Genomic DNA, 15,442 nt, shown 5'->3' with positions numbered 1-15,442 from the left:
CCACAGGGTTCTGGTCTCGTTAGCAGCTGCCCTTTTCGGAGGAGCCATGTTGCCTGTGAGGCACTAGAAGAATCCCTGCTTAATGAGGCCTTCCCGGGGCAAGTCACAGGAGTTCTGTGTGAGCAGCAGGAGAAAGGTCACCCGTAGAGGCAGACGCCGGGGAGGAGAATTCTGTGTGTCCCTCTGCCCTTCACGTGCCCGTCTCTGTGTGTATCCGGCACAGGGCTGGGCACCTGAATGAGCAGGTACTGATCTTGAGTGAGCGCTACGTTCAGTGTCCCCCAGCTTGGACAGCCATTGGCTCCTGGGGGACCCCGGATGCTCCACCTCCTCACTGCGGCCCCTGCTTCTGTGGGCTTCCTGTGCCCTGGCCATGAGCACCGTTCAACCCTTGCTCCCGGGCGTGCAGGAGAATCACCCCCGCTGGCCTCCACGATGGGGCTCGCGACTGCTGTGGTCATTCACATCCACTGTGGGGGAGGGGAGCGGCCAGCGTGCTCCTGGGATGTTCCAGGTGCTGAACCCAGTGCGCGATGTGCACCATCTGGGGAGGGTTGCGGCTCGTGTGCGTGGGCGCCTGGGCCATCTGGAGGGTTGACAAGGCCACTGATGATCTGTTTGCCGAGGGCAGTGGAGTTGGGGGTTCTGAACACAGCAGGGGAGACAGGTTTTCTCTGTTCCCTTTTCCACTTTTGGAATTATAAATCCTGGGAATGCATTATTTATCCAGAAATTAGCATTTGCTATAAATCAAAAGCAGGTTCCCCAGCTCCTTCTCAAGGGAGGCCATGGATCTCTCTCCCAGGACCCTGGCATGAACAAGGACTGGCACTCGGTCCCCCGTGCTCTGTGCTTTTGCCTCTCTTCAAGGAGACAGAAGCAGAAATGAGGCCCAAAGAGAAATCCACAGGCCGTTTTCCTAACAAGCATTTTCCTCCGTGCTGGCCACGGGCAGCCGCGGAGAGCGAGAGGCAGCTGTACACTTGTCTTCAGGAACTTGGCGTGAGATGATTCCGAGCCATCATTTCCTGGAAGAGTCGGGGTGTTGTGAGGAAGGCAGAGGCGGAGGGGAAGAAAGCTGTGGCAATTGTCTCAGCTGTCTCCGGCCTGTCATGGTGACGCTGATAAAATCAAATCAGCTGGAAGCAGGGTGCGTTGTTAGCGTGAGAAATGGCCGCGGCTTTGGCAGCCGAGAACGCGGAGGTGCCCAAAGTGTTTGCTCATTACCAAGATTTATTGTTTCCAGCTCTGGGAAAATGTTGGTAAGCAGAAATAAGGCCACTCATGCCAGCCTGCAAGGTACTTAAACATTTTTAAAAAGGGAAAGAGGACAGGACTGTCACGTTTGCCAGTGGTCGGGGACTGAGATGCATGACTTACCATGGGCTGCGTTAGGAGTGCGAAGGGGGCTTCTTTGAGTATTTGTAGCAGAAAAATGTATTTGAGATGTAAACAAAAGCAGAGAAAAAAAGTGAGAAAGCTGAGGATGCTAAACCCTTTTTTTTTTTTTATTTAAAAGGGACATATGCAGAGGGGGGCAGGGAGAGATATGTTCACAAATGGGTCAGCTGAAGCCAGGAGCCAGGAACTCTTATCTGGGTCCCTTATGGGTGGCAGGGACCCAAGTAATTGGACCATCACTGCTGCCTCCCTGAGTGTGCGCTAACAGGAAGCCGGAGCCGGAGCCAGAGCCAGGACTTGAACCCGGGCCTGTGGGCATCCCCAGAGCCGTCTTTATCATCTCCCCAGAGGCCCACCTGCACTGAGGAGAGAAAATTATAGAGAATAACACTCATGTACGCTCAAGCAATAATGCTCATTACCTGCCCTCAGCTCTGTTAAGCTGTTGGGCTTTATTTCTTCAAATTTTAAAATAAATATATATCACAGATAAAATTGAAAGTAAATGTGTATCACAGGTAAACTGGAGCCCTGCGTGCCCTCGCTGATTTCATGCTCGCCCTCCCTTCTCTGAGAAAATTCTCACCGTCATGCACATTTTCTATAGTTTCTAAAAATTATATGGAAATTATTGCACGTTTGCCATTTTATAAAGAGTGTGCCGCTCATATCCTTTTCATCTTCTCCCTTTTTCTACTCTAAGAAAATTGAGATACAGTTCATGTGACATCAGATTCATCCTCTTCAAGTGTTCAGCTCCGCGGTTTTTAGTATAGCCCTACAGCTGCAGCATCGTCCCCACGGTGTAACCTACTAAGTAGCATTCTCATCACCCCCAAGTAACCTGTGGGGCCACGAGCAGTCACCCCACCCAGCCGCCGTGAGCCCGCTTTTGTCCTGGTGGATCTACTTGTTCCGGGCACGTTGTGGCAGTGGACTCGGGCACCCTGTGCTCTTCTGTGGTGGCTTCTTTCACTTAGTATTTTTCATTACCATTCATGATATCGTGGTTTTATTTTCTAAAGAAGAAGCCAGTGCTACAGGAAATGCATGCAATGAAATCTGCCGTTTCTGTGGCAGGGCCAGCAGTGACTCATCAGGCGATCTTCTTACTCCTTTTTCTTTCCCCTAGAAGAGGTCGGTCAGACATCCCTGACCAGCTGCGAACTTTGCAAAGTCCTAAGAAGAAAAGCACACCTGCAGACAGAGTCTGATCACTTACAACACGCCTTGTTTTCAGAATTGGGTTCATGCCTAAGCACCCTCATTTTTGTGTTTCTTTATATATGTACAGCACAGCAGTAGGTGCCACGATATTTGGATGTAGATGTGTCTAAGTGCTGTCTCCACGGAACCACACGTCACATGGAAATGCACCTGCTGCACCCCTCTTTCCTGATGACCTGAGCTTCCCCTCGTCGGTCCCGCAGCTTCGTCCACCCACGGTGCAGCTTTTGCTGCTCCTTGGTTCCTTTGATGGTGAATTGAAGTCCAGTTGCGCAGACACCACTGTGTGTGCTCCTTCGTCCCTGAGGGAGGCCGCGTGGGTTCCACTCTGCGGCTGTCACGAGCAGCGCGGCTGAGGGGGACCGTGCTGCACAGGTCTGTGTGGCTGTGAGTTCTCGTTCCTCTTGAGGTTTCCCCTGAAGTGACAAGCTGGGTCGCGTGGTGGCATGGCCTCGACTCGAGCTGTCGCCAGACTGTCTTCCAAGTCAGCTGTGGCGTTTTGCATGAAGCGTCCAGTTTTCTTCGCATCCTTGTCAGTACTTTTTGTCGTCTTAGAAACAATACTTATCTACTTTCATTTTCTTTGAAAGCAGGGAGAGAGATCTTTCATCTGCTAGTTCACTCCCCAAGTGCATGTAACAGCAGGGCTGGGCCAGGGCGAAGCCAGGGGCACTTAACTCCAGCTGGGTCTCCCACGTGGGTGGCAGGGACCCAAGGACTTGAGTCGTCATCTGCTGCCTCCCAGGGCGTGCGTTGCCAGGGAGCTGGATCAGAAGCAGAGGATCTGCGACTTGAACCAGGCACTCTGACGTGGGCTGCAGATGTCAGGTGGCGTGCCAGCCGCTGCACCTATTGTCAGCTCCTTGTCTGCAGGTCTGTCTGCTTGCAGCCACACTGACGGGGTGAAGCGCTGCCTCACCATGGTTTGAGTTGCACTCCCTCCGGGGATGAAGATGCTGAGTCTTCCTGAGCTTGGTGTTGGTTTGCGTGTCTTCTGCAGAGGAGTCTAAGCAACATTTTGCTCAATTTTCATTGGGTAACTTGTCTTTGTAAAATTTCCATTTCTCTATTTCTGTTTCTCTCAATTCTTTATTAGATACGTGCTTTACAAATATTTCTCTCCCATCCCATGGGCATATTGTTAGCTCCTTTGAAGTGCCACTGTTAGTAAATTTGATAAAGTTCAGTTTTCTGTTATTCCTGTGTTTTTGATGTCACATCTAAGAAGCAATTGCCTAAGTCAGCTTCACAGAGATTATTTCCTATGTTTCCTGTCAAGAGTTTTTTAATTTTACTCTTGAATTTCAGGCTTTGATCTGCTTTTTGTTAATTTTTGTGTATGGTGTGAGGTAGGGGCCCATTATTTTTTCCTGGTTTAGATGTTCATTTGTCTCAACACCGTTTGTTGAAAGGACGATTCTCCTTCCCAGTGAGTTGTCTTGTGATCTTGTTATATATTAATGATAAAAAACATAAGGGTTTGTTTCTGGACTCCCCATTTCACAGGTTTCTGTTTGATTGATGTCAGTACTGTGCTTCCTTGAATACTGTAGCTTTGCAGTAAGCTTTGAATGTGTGAAGTGTGAGTCCGTAAACATGGTTATTTCCAAAGATCGCCATGGGCGTTCTGGGTCCCGTGGATTATCCTGTGGATCTTAGGACCAATTTGTCAATTTACGCATAAAAGGTACCTGGGTTTCTGTTGAGTATGTGAATCAATCAGTACTGCCACATAGACAAAATGGGCAAAACCCCTTGCTTTCTGGAACACGGATTGCTCCGAGTGACAGTTGATGGGAACTGTCGCACAATAAGCAGCCGTACTTGCATATTGGAGAGTAAAAGCCATGAGGAACCAGGGAGGGGGCAGGGGCAGGGCTGCAGAGATGGGGCTGGGGTGGGAAGGGGGTGGCCAAGCGGCGTCTAAGCCGGATGTGGGGATGCAGCTGTTTCCTTAGCGCCTCGTGTGTGTGTGATGGTTTCGGACGCACTCCTGCTGTGGTCACTTTCTTTATTTTTTATTTTTTTATTTTTTGACAGGCAGAGTGGACAGTGAGAGAGAGACAGACAGAGAGAAAGGTCTTCCTTTGCCGTTGGTTCACCCTCCAATGGCCGCCGTGGCCGGCGCGCTGTGGCCGGCGCACCGCGCTGATCCGAAGGCAGGAGCCAGGTACTTATCCTGGTCTCCCATGGGGTGCAGGGCCCAAGGACTTGGGCCATCCTCCACTGCCTTCCCGGGCCACAGCAGAGAGCTGGCCTGGAAGAGGAGCAACTGGGACAGAATCCGGCACCCCGACCGGGACTAGAACCGGGTGTGCCGGCGCCGCAAGGCGGAGGATTAGCCTAGTGAGCCGCAGTGCCGGCTGTGTGGTCACTTTCTTAGCCTGACATAGACTGACTCCTTTCCCCAGCAGACACCTGCTGAGCATCCGTGTGGTCGCTCCTCATCTTTCAAGGGCCGCCCGGCTGTCGGCTGCTCGGTGGCGTCCCTGGGCCCCGTCTCCTGCCCCTGGGCCCCGTCCCCTGCCCCTGGGCCCCGTCCCCTGCCCCTGGGCCCCGTCTCCCTGCCCCTGGGCCCCGTCTCCCTGCCCCTGGGCCCCGTCTCCCTGCCCCTGGGCCCCGTCTCCTGCCCCCGGGCCCCGTCTCCTGGTGCACTTCCTCGGCGGCTTTACAAGCATAGAAGACTGTTTCACAAGTGCAATGTTAAAATCTTTAAAAGTTGAGCTTTTTGAAGGCAAATTTAATTTTCCTGTGCTGTTTTTAGGGTGGAGGTTATCACTACATGAACTCGCCTTACTGACTTACTTACCTGACTGGGGAGCCAGGGCTCTCGTCCTGTCCCCAGTGACTTCTCAGTTCTTACCACAGATGGCTGCTGGGTGCTGGTACTGAATTAGCAGGGTGCCAGGTGCTACAGTGGCCTGGGTGCCGTGCTGGGCATTGGCCTCTGGAGGGCGTGGGGTCCTGCGGTGGTGACAGTGTCCTCCTACAGACCTGCTAACCACCCTGGGGCAGAGTGCAAATGACGCTCCTCCCCCACCCTCACCTGCACCTCGCGGGAAGTCCTGCTGGACCTCTTGCGGCAGTGAATTAATTAGCGCCCAGGCCCTGAGCCAGCAGCACACAGAGTGGCTGCAGCAGGGCGGACCTTTGCCCTCGTGGGGCTCAGGGTCTCGAGCAGCCAGGCTCTGGCTCCTCTTGTGTCTGCTCCCGGTCACCAGCACAGCCCACCCTGGACTTCTGCTCAGCTGCAGCACTTTATTGTTTACCTTGAATGTTGGTTACATAAAAAAACAGTGCTCAAGGACTGGTGCTGAGGTGTAGAAGGCCAAGCCTCTGCCTGCCAGGCCAGCATCCTATATAGGCACCGGTTCCAGTACCGGCTGCTCCACTTCTGATCCAGCTCTCTGCTAATGTGCCTGGGAAAGCAGTAGAAGTCCTTGGGCCCCTGCACCCACATGGGAGCCTCAGAAGAAGCTCCTGGCTCCTGGCTTCAGATCGGCACAGTCCCAGCCGTTACAACCATTTGGGGAGTGAACCAACAGATGGAAGATCTTCCCCCTCCCCCCATAGCTCTGCATTTCAAATAAATAAACAAATCTTTTTTAAAAATGTAAGTACCTAGCGAAGGCTCATGAAAATCAGCAGAGAAATGAGACACAGGCAGCTTCTCTTGCCATTCCAGAGAAACGGGGATGTGGGGAAAGGGTCCCTACCTGAGCCTGTGGATCAGAACCAACTGGAAGTTTGTGGAGGGGGGGCAGTCAGTGTACAGTGACAGAGCTCGCTGTGGGGGGACAGTCAGTGTACAGTGACAGAGCTCACTGTGGGGGGAGTCAGTGTACAGTGACAGAGCTCACTGTGGGGGGAGTCAGTGTACAGTGACAGAGCTCACTGTGGGGGGAGTCAGTGTACAGTGACAGAGCTCACTGTGGGGGGGACAGTGTACAGTGACAGAGCTCGCTGTGGGGGGACAGTCAGTGTACAGTGACAGAGCTCGCTGTGGGGGGGGGACAGTGTACAGTGACAGAGCTCGCTGTGGGGGGACAGTCAGTGTACAGTGACAGAGCTCGCTGTGGGGGGGAGACACTCAATGTAGAACGACAGAGCTCGCTGATGGGGGATGGTTCATGCTTTCTGTTTGTAAAATTTCTATTCTATTCTATTCTATTCTATTCTATTCTATTCTATTCTATTCTATTCTATTCTATTCAGAGGCAAGAGATACAGGGACAGAGACCACATTTTCTCCTTCACTTGCCAAATGCCTGCAATAGCTGGGTGTGGGGTGGGCTAAAGCTGAGATTCAGGAACTCCATCCAGGTCTCCTACCTGAGTGTCAGGGACCCAAGTGCTTGAGCAGTTACCTGCTGATCCCCAAGTGCCTGTTAGCAGGAAGCTGGAGTTGGGATGGAGCTGGGACTTAAACCTAGGCACTCTGCTTGGGATGTGACAGCCGCTAGGCCAAACTCCTGCCCTGAGTTCAAGTTCAAGGAAATGGTTGGGTGTGGCCCCTGGGCTTAGTCTCCACCCCCTCACTTCTCCCACCCAACAAGTTTGAGCAGCAGCCACACTGTGCGCTCACCTCAGGAGCCCGGGGCCCCAGAGCCCCAGAGCCGCAGAGCCCCAGAGAGCAGGCTCGGCTTCTGGCTGTGGGAAACACGACTTCTCGGAAGCAAGTCCTTTCATGAGCTCAGACTTGAGGGGAGGCACAGCCAAGGAGTGTGGCCACTTCCTGCCTGGTCCTCCTGACTCACGCCCACTCCTGCACCCACTCCTACAGACGTGCGTGTTCTCTCTCACGCGGGCTTCTCCAGCCCAGGAAAGATTGCCCAGTGCACGTCTCATCTGCAGCACGGATCCTGATCCCTCAAAGGCAGCTGTGATTACTGCACTGAGAGAACCGTGAAGCGCTTTTCTCCATCTGAAAGGCTCATCAAGAGGGGGTCAAGAGCAGGAGAAGTAATAGCTGTGAGCCCGTTTCCCCGGAACGGACTTATTAGCAAGCGTGCGGCAGCCTGAAGGAAACGGCTTCCTTCCTCTGGCTTGAGAGGAACGAATCTAAAAAAAAAAAATCTCACTTGTGGTTCTGGCTTCACATTTTCCTTGCGATACTGGATGTGGTCAGAGCCCTGCACCTGTGGAACTCCTGGGCAGGGGGGTCTGAGGAGAGCAGGATGGGCCGGGGTGCAGGGGCTGGGGGCTCAGCAGAAGCCCCCTTTGTCCCTCCTGTGTTGACCCCAGCCCCAGGGTGAGAGTTCAGCAGGACTCATGGCTGGAGGTGGAGCAAGGTGGCTCCATTTCCTCTCGCTGGGTTTTGGGCTGGGTGTGGTGGATGGGAGTGGCTGAGAGCGGAGTGCTCGGATCCCGAGTCCCGAGTCCCCTCTGCAGCTCAGACCTTGGTGCTGGCTCCCTCCGTCCTCCGCCTTTTCTCTGAGGCAGCCCAGGGCAGCTGGGGTCCTGCCTGTGGGGCCAGTCCCTGTGTGCCTGTTGCTGATTCCAGAAAACCTCATTGAGCATGCAGCTTCTCGCCCGGTGCAGGACAGCCGTGTGAGTGGAAATTGGAGGGTTCATGGCTCCCACGGCCCCACCCTCAGCGTGGGCTCAGCTGGGACCCCTGGCTGTGTTTACCATGAGGGTCCCTGGACAGTTCCAAAGATCTGTGTCTCTCATGCATGTTGTCATCGCAGGATGAGTTCATAGTCCTGGACATTCCTTGGAACAGGTTCACATCCACCCCCGGTAACCCTGCTGAAGGTGGAAAGACGGGCATCATTGTTGCTCACCAGCCACAGGTTCGGGGAGGGGTGGAGGTGGCTTCCCAGGGTGCAGAGCAGGCCACAGGCTCTCTGTCCACCCTTCCCGGCATGGTAGCCACCAGCCACACGTGGCTTCTGAGCAAGTGTGACCAGCAGACTGAATTCTGAATTTGATTGACCTTTTTGAACTTGATTTTGTTTGAATGTAAATCACCTTTTGTGGTCACTGGCCATCTTATTCCTTGTATGGTATCTGAGGGTTCTTTTATGAAATAATTTTACAAAGATTTACTTCTTTATTTGAAAGCGTTACACACACACACACACACAGGGGGAGAGACACACAGAGAGATCTTTCACTCCCCAGATGACCACAACAGCAGGGGCTGGGCCAGGCCGGGGGCGGGAGCTTCATCTGCATCTCTCACACGGGTGGCAGGGACTCAAACCCTTGGGCATCTTCCACTGCTTTCCCCAGGCCATGATGCGGGAGCTGGATTGGAAGTAGAGCAGCTGGGACTTGAACCAGTGCCCATATGGGATGCTGGCGTTATAGGAGACAGTTTCACCCACTTGTCCACAATGCCAGCCTCTCTTAGAGCTTCTTAAAATAGTGGTAGATTTTGATATAAAAGTAGATGTTCTGTGAAAGCCAGTGTATCTGAGTGGTACCTGCTGGCCTGTAAAGAAAGCACATGGCTGTGATTTCCCCACCCCTTTTCTTGACTAAGTCACCAGCCGGGGAGCTGGCACTGGGGTGTTGGCCAGGCACCCAGCAGTGGCGGGGAGCTGTCTGCTGTCCATGGTTGGGGGTGTTGGCCAGGCACCCAGCAGTGGCGGGGAGCTGTCCGCTGTCCATGGTTGGGGGTGCTGGCCAGGCACCCAGCAGTGGTGGGGAGCTGTCCGTGGTAGGGGGTGTTGGCCAGGCACCCAGCAGTGGCGGGGAGCTGTCCATGGTAGGGTGGCTCATGGACAGGCAGCCTGTAGTCGTGGGGAGTTATCCATGGTAGGGGATGCTATTCGACTTGCCCCCAGCAGCAGGTGCATTCTCAGAACTTTTCCTTGCAGGCTGAGAGCCGGGGGACCAGCCCAATCCCAGACAGAGGCTTCTAGGCCCATTTGGCAGAGAGCAGACAGCTGGCTTGTGTGACTCAGGCCTTGGGGAGCTGGTGGGTCAGTGGCTCTCCTGTCCCTTTTCTTGGATCTGGGTAAAGCTTGATGGGCAGAGAAGGAAGCAGACTACAGAACAGGAGGTCTTCACAGCCCTGTGCTGGATGGGTGCTTGTTGTACTCTCTCTACAGTGACTTCCTTGTCAACGCAACAGTCGGTCTACGGCTTACAAGAGCCTTCCTGTGCATAAACGTACTAAGGATGGCCTTTGCCCTTTTCACTTATATGAGCCACACCCACATTTCCCCTCTTCCCCAAACACATTTAACTTTGTCTCTCTATGAATTAAAGAATGTAGGGTTTTCTTACGTGACATCCAGTCCCATTTCAGGCTAATGAAATGAGGAATCAGCAGCATCACCCACTGCTATGGGGTAAACTTTGTAGCTTATGAAGTCCTTTCCTACTGTTGGTCTCGTGAAGCTCCTAGAAGCCCTTGAAGTCGCCGCTGTTCCCTCCAAATTCTGAAGCTCAGAGTGTGAATCACTGGTCTCTAGACACACAGAGAAGTAGAGGGCGACAGAGCCAGAACTCAGGATGTGCCTTGCAGTGGGAGAAACAAGAATCTGAACTAAATGACATTGGAACGTTTCTGGGGCGCGGTGTTTGCACTGTGCCACGTGCACGTGTGGGGTTGGAAGGGGAGTGAGCTGCGTGTTCAGAGGTGAAGCGATGCCCGAGTTACCCACTCAGTGAAGAGCAGTCTGCTGTCCACAGAGCCCCAGAGGTGGGGCTCAGTCTCTCCTGTGGTGTAGGGCGCTGCTAGTGGCCATGAACTAGGTTCTGCCAACACTGCCACTCGCTTGGTTGAACTTGGCCTTTGTTACTTCAGTTGACAAAGATGAATGCAACAATGTATCATACTCTTGGCACCCTGCTGAGTTCAGGGTTTTAAACTGAACTTTAATGTGTTTCTCTTCTAGAGTAAATGGATCCTTCTATGAGATCTTGCAAGTGGATTTTGGAATCGACAACAGCAGTGGCCTGGCTGGGGCCCAGCAAATTACCTGGCAGGTGGAGTACCCAGTGGAGGACACCGTGAGTGCGCTGGTCGTCTCCGAGGTCTTCGTCAGCCAGACGACCTTCGTGGGCATCGTGCCTCTTGCCATGGTGAGAAGTTGGGCCTCAGCGAAAGCGTCCCAAGGAGGTTTTCTTCGAGTTCATGTACTGTCCAGAGCAGCACAGTGCATTGTAGCAGCTGCTGTTTTCCAGGCACCTGGTCCTCCTTGTTTAAGTAGGGAAAATATGCTGACGTTGTGTCTTACCTGTTTTCTTTCCATATTGCGTGCTTGGGAACTACTCGGGGTCTGCCCTGCCCCTCGTCTTCATTTGTGCAGGTTGCTGAAGGGTTTCCGGGCAGTCCTTGCTCTCTCTCATCTCTGTCTCTGCCTCTGTTGGGGCAGGGGCTGTGCTGAGTGAGGACGGCTTCACGGAAGTGAATCAGAGTCACGTGGTGGGAACAGCGAGTCCATCAGCCAGGGACCAGCCCCTTCTGGAAGGCTTTTCCTGAGAGTGCCCAGGGCATCTGGGATGGGCAAACCTTGAAGTGCAGATGGAACAAGAAGGCCTTGTAGGGGCTCAGCCAGCTGAACCCAGACGGGGCCCCAGGGTCCGTGAAACGGCTGAGGGTGCTGCTTTGTTGTCTGGGCGGTAATGGAATTTCTTCCCCAGAGCTTGGCTGAAGCTCTGTTCACAGCCACGCTCTGGGACCACGTGTGAGGGTCGGGTCACAGGTGTGCCAGTGAGGCTGAGCTGACACGTCCATGGGAGAGCCACGTGTGTGGTTCAAATATAATCTGTACTGCTTTACCTTCCTGTCTGGGACCAAAGTGGGGGTCATGCCCAGATATTCTAGGGGGATTCTGTGGATGCTTTTGGACACCAGAGTAGAGACCCTCGCAGATGACAGCCTTGTATCCTGCAGTGAATTCTGCTGTCCTCGTACCCGGGGTGTTTTGCATATCCTTAGTGTCAACCCGGAGCACACTTTGTCTTCCTTGCCCACCCAAGTCTGTCTTCAGCCCGGCCCTTTCAGAGTTGTCTTTCCTGACTGTGTTGGCTAAAGTCTGCCCTGCTTCCTGCCGGTCCATCTGTCCAGCCACACTGCCCTCGGCTCATCTTCACAGGCATCCCTGGCAGGTGCGGAGGCTCCGTTTTCAGTCTTCCTCCCAGAAGGCTAGGGTCATGGTCAGTTTTGTCCACGTTTGTTTCCTGGCACCCGGCATGGTGGCTGTTTGTTGAGGGAGCAAACGGACTTTGAGCTCTAATCCAGGCGTCTGACGGCACTTGGTGGGAAGGCCCGTGCAGGGACAGAGGTGGGTGGGGGTGGGTTTAGGGAGGAGTGAGGCTGTGTTGCCATCCCCCCAGGGAGATTTCTGTGTACTCTCCCATCCTCAGGCCGAGGGTGGGTGGTCTGCTTACTCACAGTTCTGACTGCTTGGCTCCATGCTTAGCTAGTCCACTAGCTCTGAAGCTTCCGGATACTTCCAAGGATGGAATTCAGGAGAGTGCTGTGCTGGTGCGCCCCTAGGGGACGTCCAGCCAGTGGGCCCCCCGTGGGCACTTGGAGCAGCCTCCGCTGCTTTCCCAGGTACATTAGCTCGTGACATTGTTTGACCTGGCTCTGCCAAGGTGGGGAAAACTACAGCAGGCTAATTTTTAAGTTGATAATTTTGTATGGCTCATGAATAATGTTATAAAGATCCAAGTGGTCCTTGGCAGAAAAAAGGTTCCATGTCCCTGGACTGGTGCCAGCTCCTGGGGGGCCTGGGAAGTGGCATATGTTTACCTGCCAGGCGGCTCACAACAGGACAGGTGTGCAGACCAGGGCTGGCCAGGTGCAGTCCACAGGACACAACCCAGCCTGCTGCCTGCTTTTGTAAGACAGCCTTACTTGGACACAGCCACGTCCATTTGTTATGGGTTGTCAGTGTCTGCTTGAATGGCCAGACATCAGAGCTGGGCATTTGTTCAGAACCTCAGCATCCTGTAGTGAGTGCCACGCCTCGGAGGTGGCCGATGAGTGGCTGAGTGGCTGTAGCTCTGGTGTTATTAGGCGCCAGGGCATGGCTTGTTGGTTTCCCAGGACAGCCTCTCCTGCTGAGATCTTTGCCGAAAACACTCAACCCTCTCTGTCCACCTTCAGCTCAGGTGCTGGGCTGACTGGGCTCTCACAAGGTTGGGCCACGAGGTAGGGACCAGATGGAGCTGGGGAGGGGCTGGCGGAACCCTGCGTGAGTGAAGGGCAGGAGAAGCATTTGGAATGTGGTCAGGATGCAGGTCCCTTCCTGGTGACAGGTGTGGGTCCAGGGGTGTCAGTTGCAGCGTTGCCTGCAGCTGTGCGGCTTGTGGACAGGTGGTTGTCAGCTGCCTTGCCTCATCCATTCCTGATTTCTCTCTCTCTCTCTTTTTTTTTAAAGACTTATTTTATTTATTTCAAAGAGTTACAGAGAGAAGTAGAGACAGAGAGAGAGAAAGGTCCTTAATCTGCTGGTTCACTCCCCAAATGGCCGTAACTGCCAGGGTTGATCTGATCTGATCTGAAGCCAGGAGCCAAGAGCTTCTTCTGGGTCTCCCACATGGGTACAAGGGCCCCAGCACTTGGAACAGCCTCCGCTGCTTTCCCAGGTACATTAGCAGGGAGCTGGATAGGAAGTGGAGCAGTCGGGACTGGAACCGGTGCCCATATGGGATGCTGGCATTGCAGGTTTGGGCTTTAACCCACTGCACCACAGCACCGCCCCCCCCACCCCGATTTCTTCCTGGTCTCTCTTGGGAGGTAGGTGCTAAGTGTGCCTTGCAGGGCGTGTTTCTTGGACTGCTAGGGACTCCCCATCTGGCAGATCTTGCCTCTGGCTTCGGTTAGCACTGGCAGGGTTTGGATGCTGGGTGGCGCTGTGTGCTACCACTGTCTTCTTAGGAAAGGACTTCCAGGGAGGCCTTCAGCAGTGTTCCCACCAGAACGATGGTTGGGAGTTATCTTTGGGGTTGTTTTTCCTACTCGGTTGTTTGAGCTGAAGGGTGGCCTTGAGGAGAGAATTATGCCTGCTGCTCCTGAAGCTTGGTGTCTTGTATGTCCTTGGTCCTCCCTCTCCCCCTCTGCTTCTCCTTTCCTTCCCTCCTCCTCCTCCTCCTCCCCCTCATCTGTGTCCTCCTCCTTCCAAAGCAAGACATGAACAGTGCAGCGGCAGCTAAGGCAGGGTGCACAAGGCAGGGGGACAGGGTCCCCGTCCACAGGAGGCACAGCAAGAGCCGCTGTCACTGCAGGAGCGCCTCACCAGACAGCTTTGTGGTTGTGACACAGTGTGATCGCTTAAAGAATACTGACTGGGGCTGGTGCTGTGGCGAGCGGGTAAAGCCGCACCTGCATGCCCGCATCCCATATGGGTGCTGGTTAGTCCTGGCTGCTCCACTTCTGATCCAGCTCTCTGCTATGGCCGGGGAAAGCAGTAGAAGATGGCCCAAGAGCTTGGGCTCCTGCACCTGCATGAGGAGACCCCGAGGAAGCTCCTGAGCCCTGGCTTTGGATCGGTGCAGCTCCAGCTGCTGCAGCCTACTAGGGAGTGAACCAGCAGATGGAAGACCTCGCTCTCTCTCTGCCTCTCCTTCTCCCTCTGTGTGACTCTGACTTTCAAATAAATAAACAATTCTTTAAAAAATAATGTTTGTTTATTTGAAAGCTAGGGTGGGGGGAGAGGGAAGAGGGAAGAGGAAAGAAGGGAGGGGGAGAGAGCTGCTGGTTCACTCCCCAAATGGCCACCACGGCTGGGGCTGGGCCAGGCCAAAGCCAGGAGCCAGAAGCTCCATCTGGGTCTCCCATGTGGACCCAAGCACTTGGGCCATCCTCTGCTGCTTCCCAAGAACGTTAGCAAGGAGCTGGATCAGAAGTGGAGCAGCCGGGACTCACCAGTGCTGTGAGAGGGAATGCAGGTGTCCCATGCTCCAGCTGGACTTGCTGCATCACAGCACCCGCCCCAGAACTTAGCACTTTGGCCGCAGGAGGTAGAGCAGCCCAGCAGCTGGGCCCAGGTCAGGCCATAGCCAGTCACCCCACACGAGGGCCAGCACCGTTCCCACCCCTGGCTGGAGAGAGCAGGAGGTGCTCCCAGGGGGACTGGACTCCCTGCTGAGTCAGAGTCACAGTGGGCCAGTCTGGTTGGGTGGAGCCATGGGAGAGACTCACCTGCTGCTGAGGAGGGGCCGGGCCAGGGGAGGGAGTATCCTGCTTTGTGGGGTGGAAGCTTGATCAACACCATCTCCAGGAGTCCTGGAACCCATTAGCCGAAGGCGGGGACACGCACCTGAGGGCCACAGCGCCCTCTTGCTGATGTGTGATGCAACTCAGGTGAGCCAGTGTGGCTCAGAGCCCGTGGAACTTGTGCCTTTGGGACTTGGCCACATGGAGCCCCCTTCCTGCTGGGGCTTCCTCGCAGCCCCTGGCCCAGCACGTCCTGCCTCCCTTCTCCCTTTGCACTCTGACTGCTCCTCCTGGAGAGGCCTCCTCCTTCCCGGTCTCGCTCGCTCACTCTCGACCCTTGCAGACCACTGGATGTAACTCATGCTCCCTTGTGTGCCTGTCCGTCCAGTTGTGAGGGAGAACTCAGCAGGAGGAATTCCACGTGGAACGTTGCTCACCACAAGTGGGGAGTGGGGTCAGCAGGGCCTGGTTCATAGGACAGAGAACCGAGGAATGCGGGCTCAGCAGATGGAAGGAGCAGGTCCATTGCCAGGGTCCACACAGCATTCAGGGGTGAGGTCTCACACACACACATAGACACACACACATAGACACAGACACACATACATGCACACACAGATGCACACACAGACATATATACAGATACAGACACACACATAGATGCACACACACATACAATCACAGACA

At 54.3% G+C, this 15,442-nt stretch overlaps 1 protein-coding gene across 3 annotated transcripts in view; it reads left to right on the top strand.

Moving 5' to 3' along the window:
- LOC103345010 (transmembrane protein 132B) overlaps positions 1-15,442 on the top strand; it is a 364,359-nt gene that overhangs the window by 246,685 nt on the left and 102,232 nt on the right. For 2 of the 3 annotated variants that reach the window (XM_070066052.2, XM_070066053.2), the window contains exon 4: positions 10,482-10,668. In XM_070066052.2, coding sequence (XP_069922153.2) covers positions 10,482-10,668 — 187 coding nt within the window. Of the gene's footprint in view, positions 1-1,156; positions 1,263-10,481; positions 10,669-15,442 lie in introns of those variants that run through there. The other variant, XM_089323495.1, reaches the window with a different exon arrangement.

This window comes from Oryctolagus cuniculus, chromosome 21, assembly GCF_051225735.1.
Source record: "Oryctolagus cuniculus isolate XC-2025 breed Fujian yellow rabbit chromosome 21, ASM5122573v1, whole genome shotgun sequence".
Classification (NCBI taxonomy): Eukaryota; Metazoa; Chordata; class Mammalia; order Lagomorpha; family Leporidae; genus Oryctolagus; species Oryctolagus cuniculus.
Note: the sequence above shows the minus strand (reverse complement) of the source record. Positions and strands in the feature narration are given on the sequence as shown.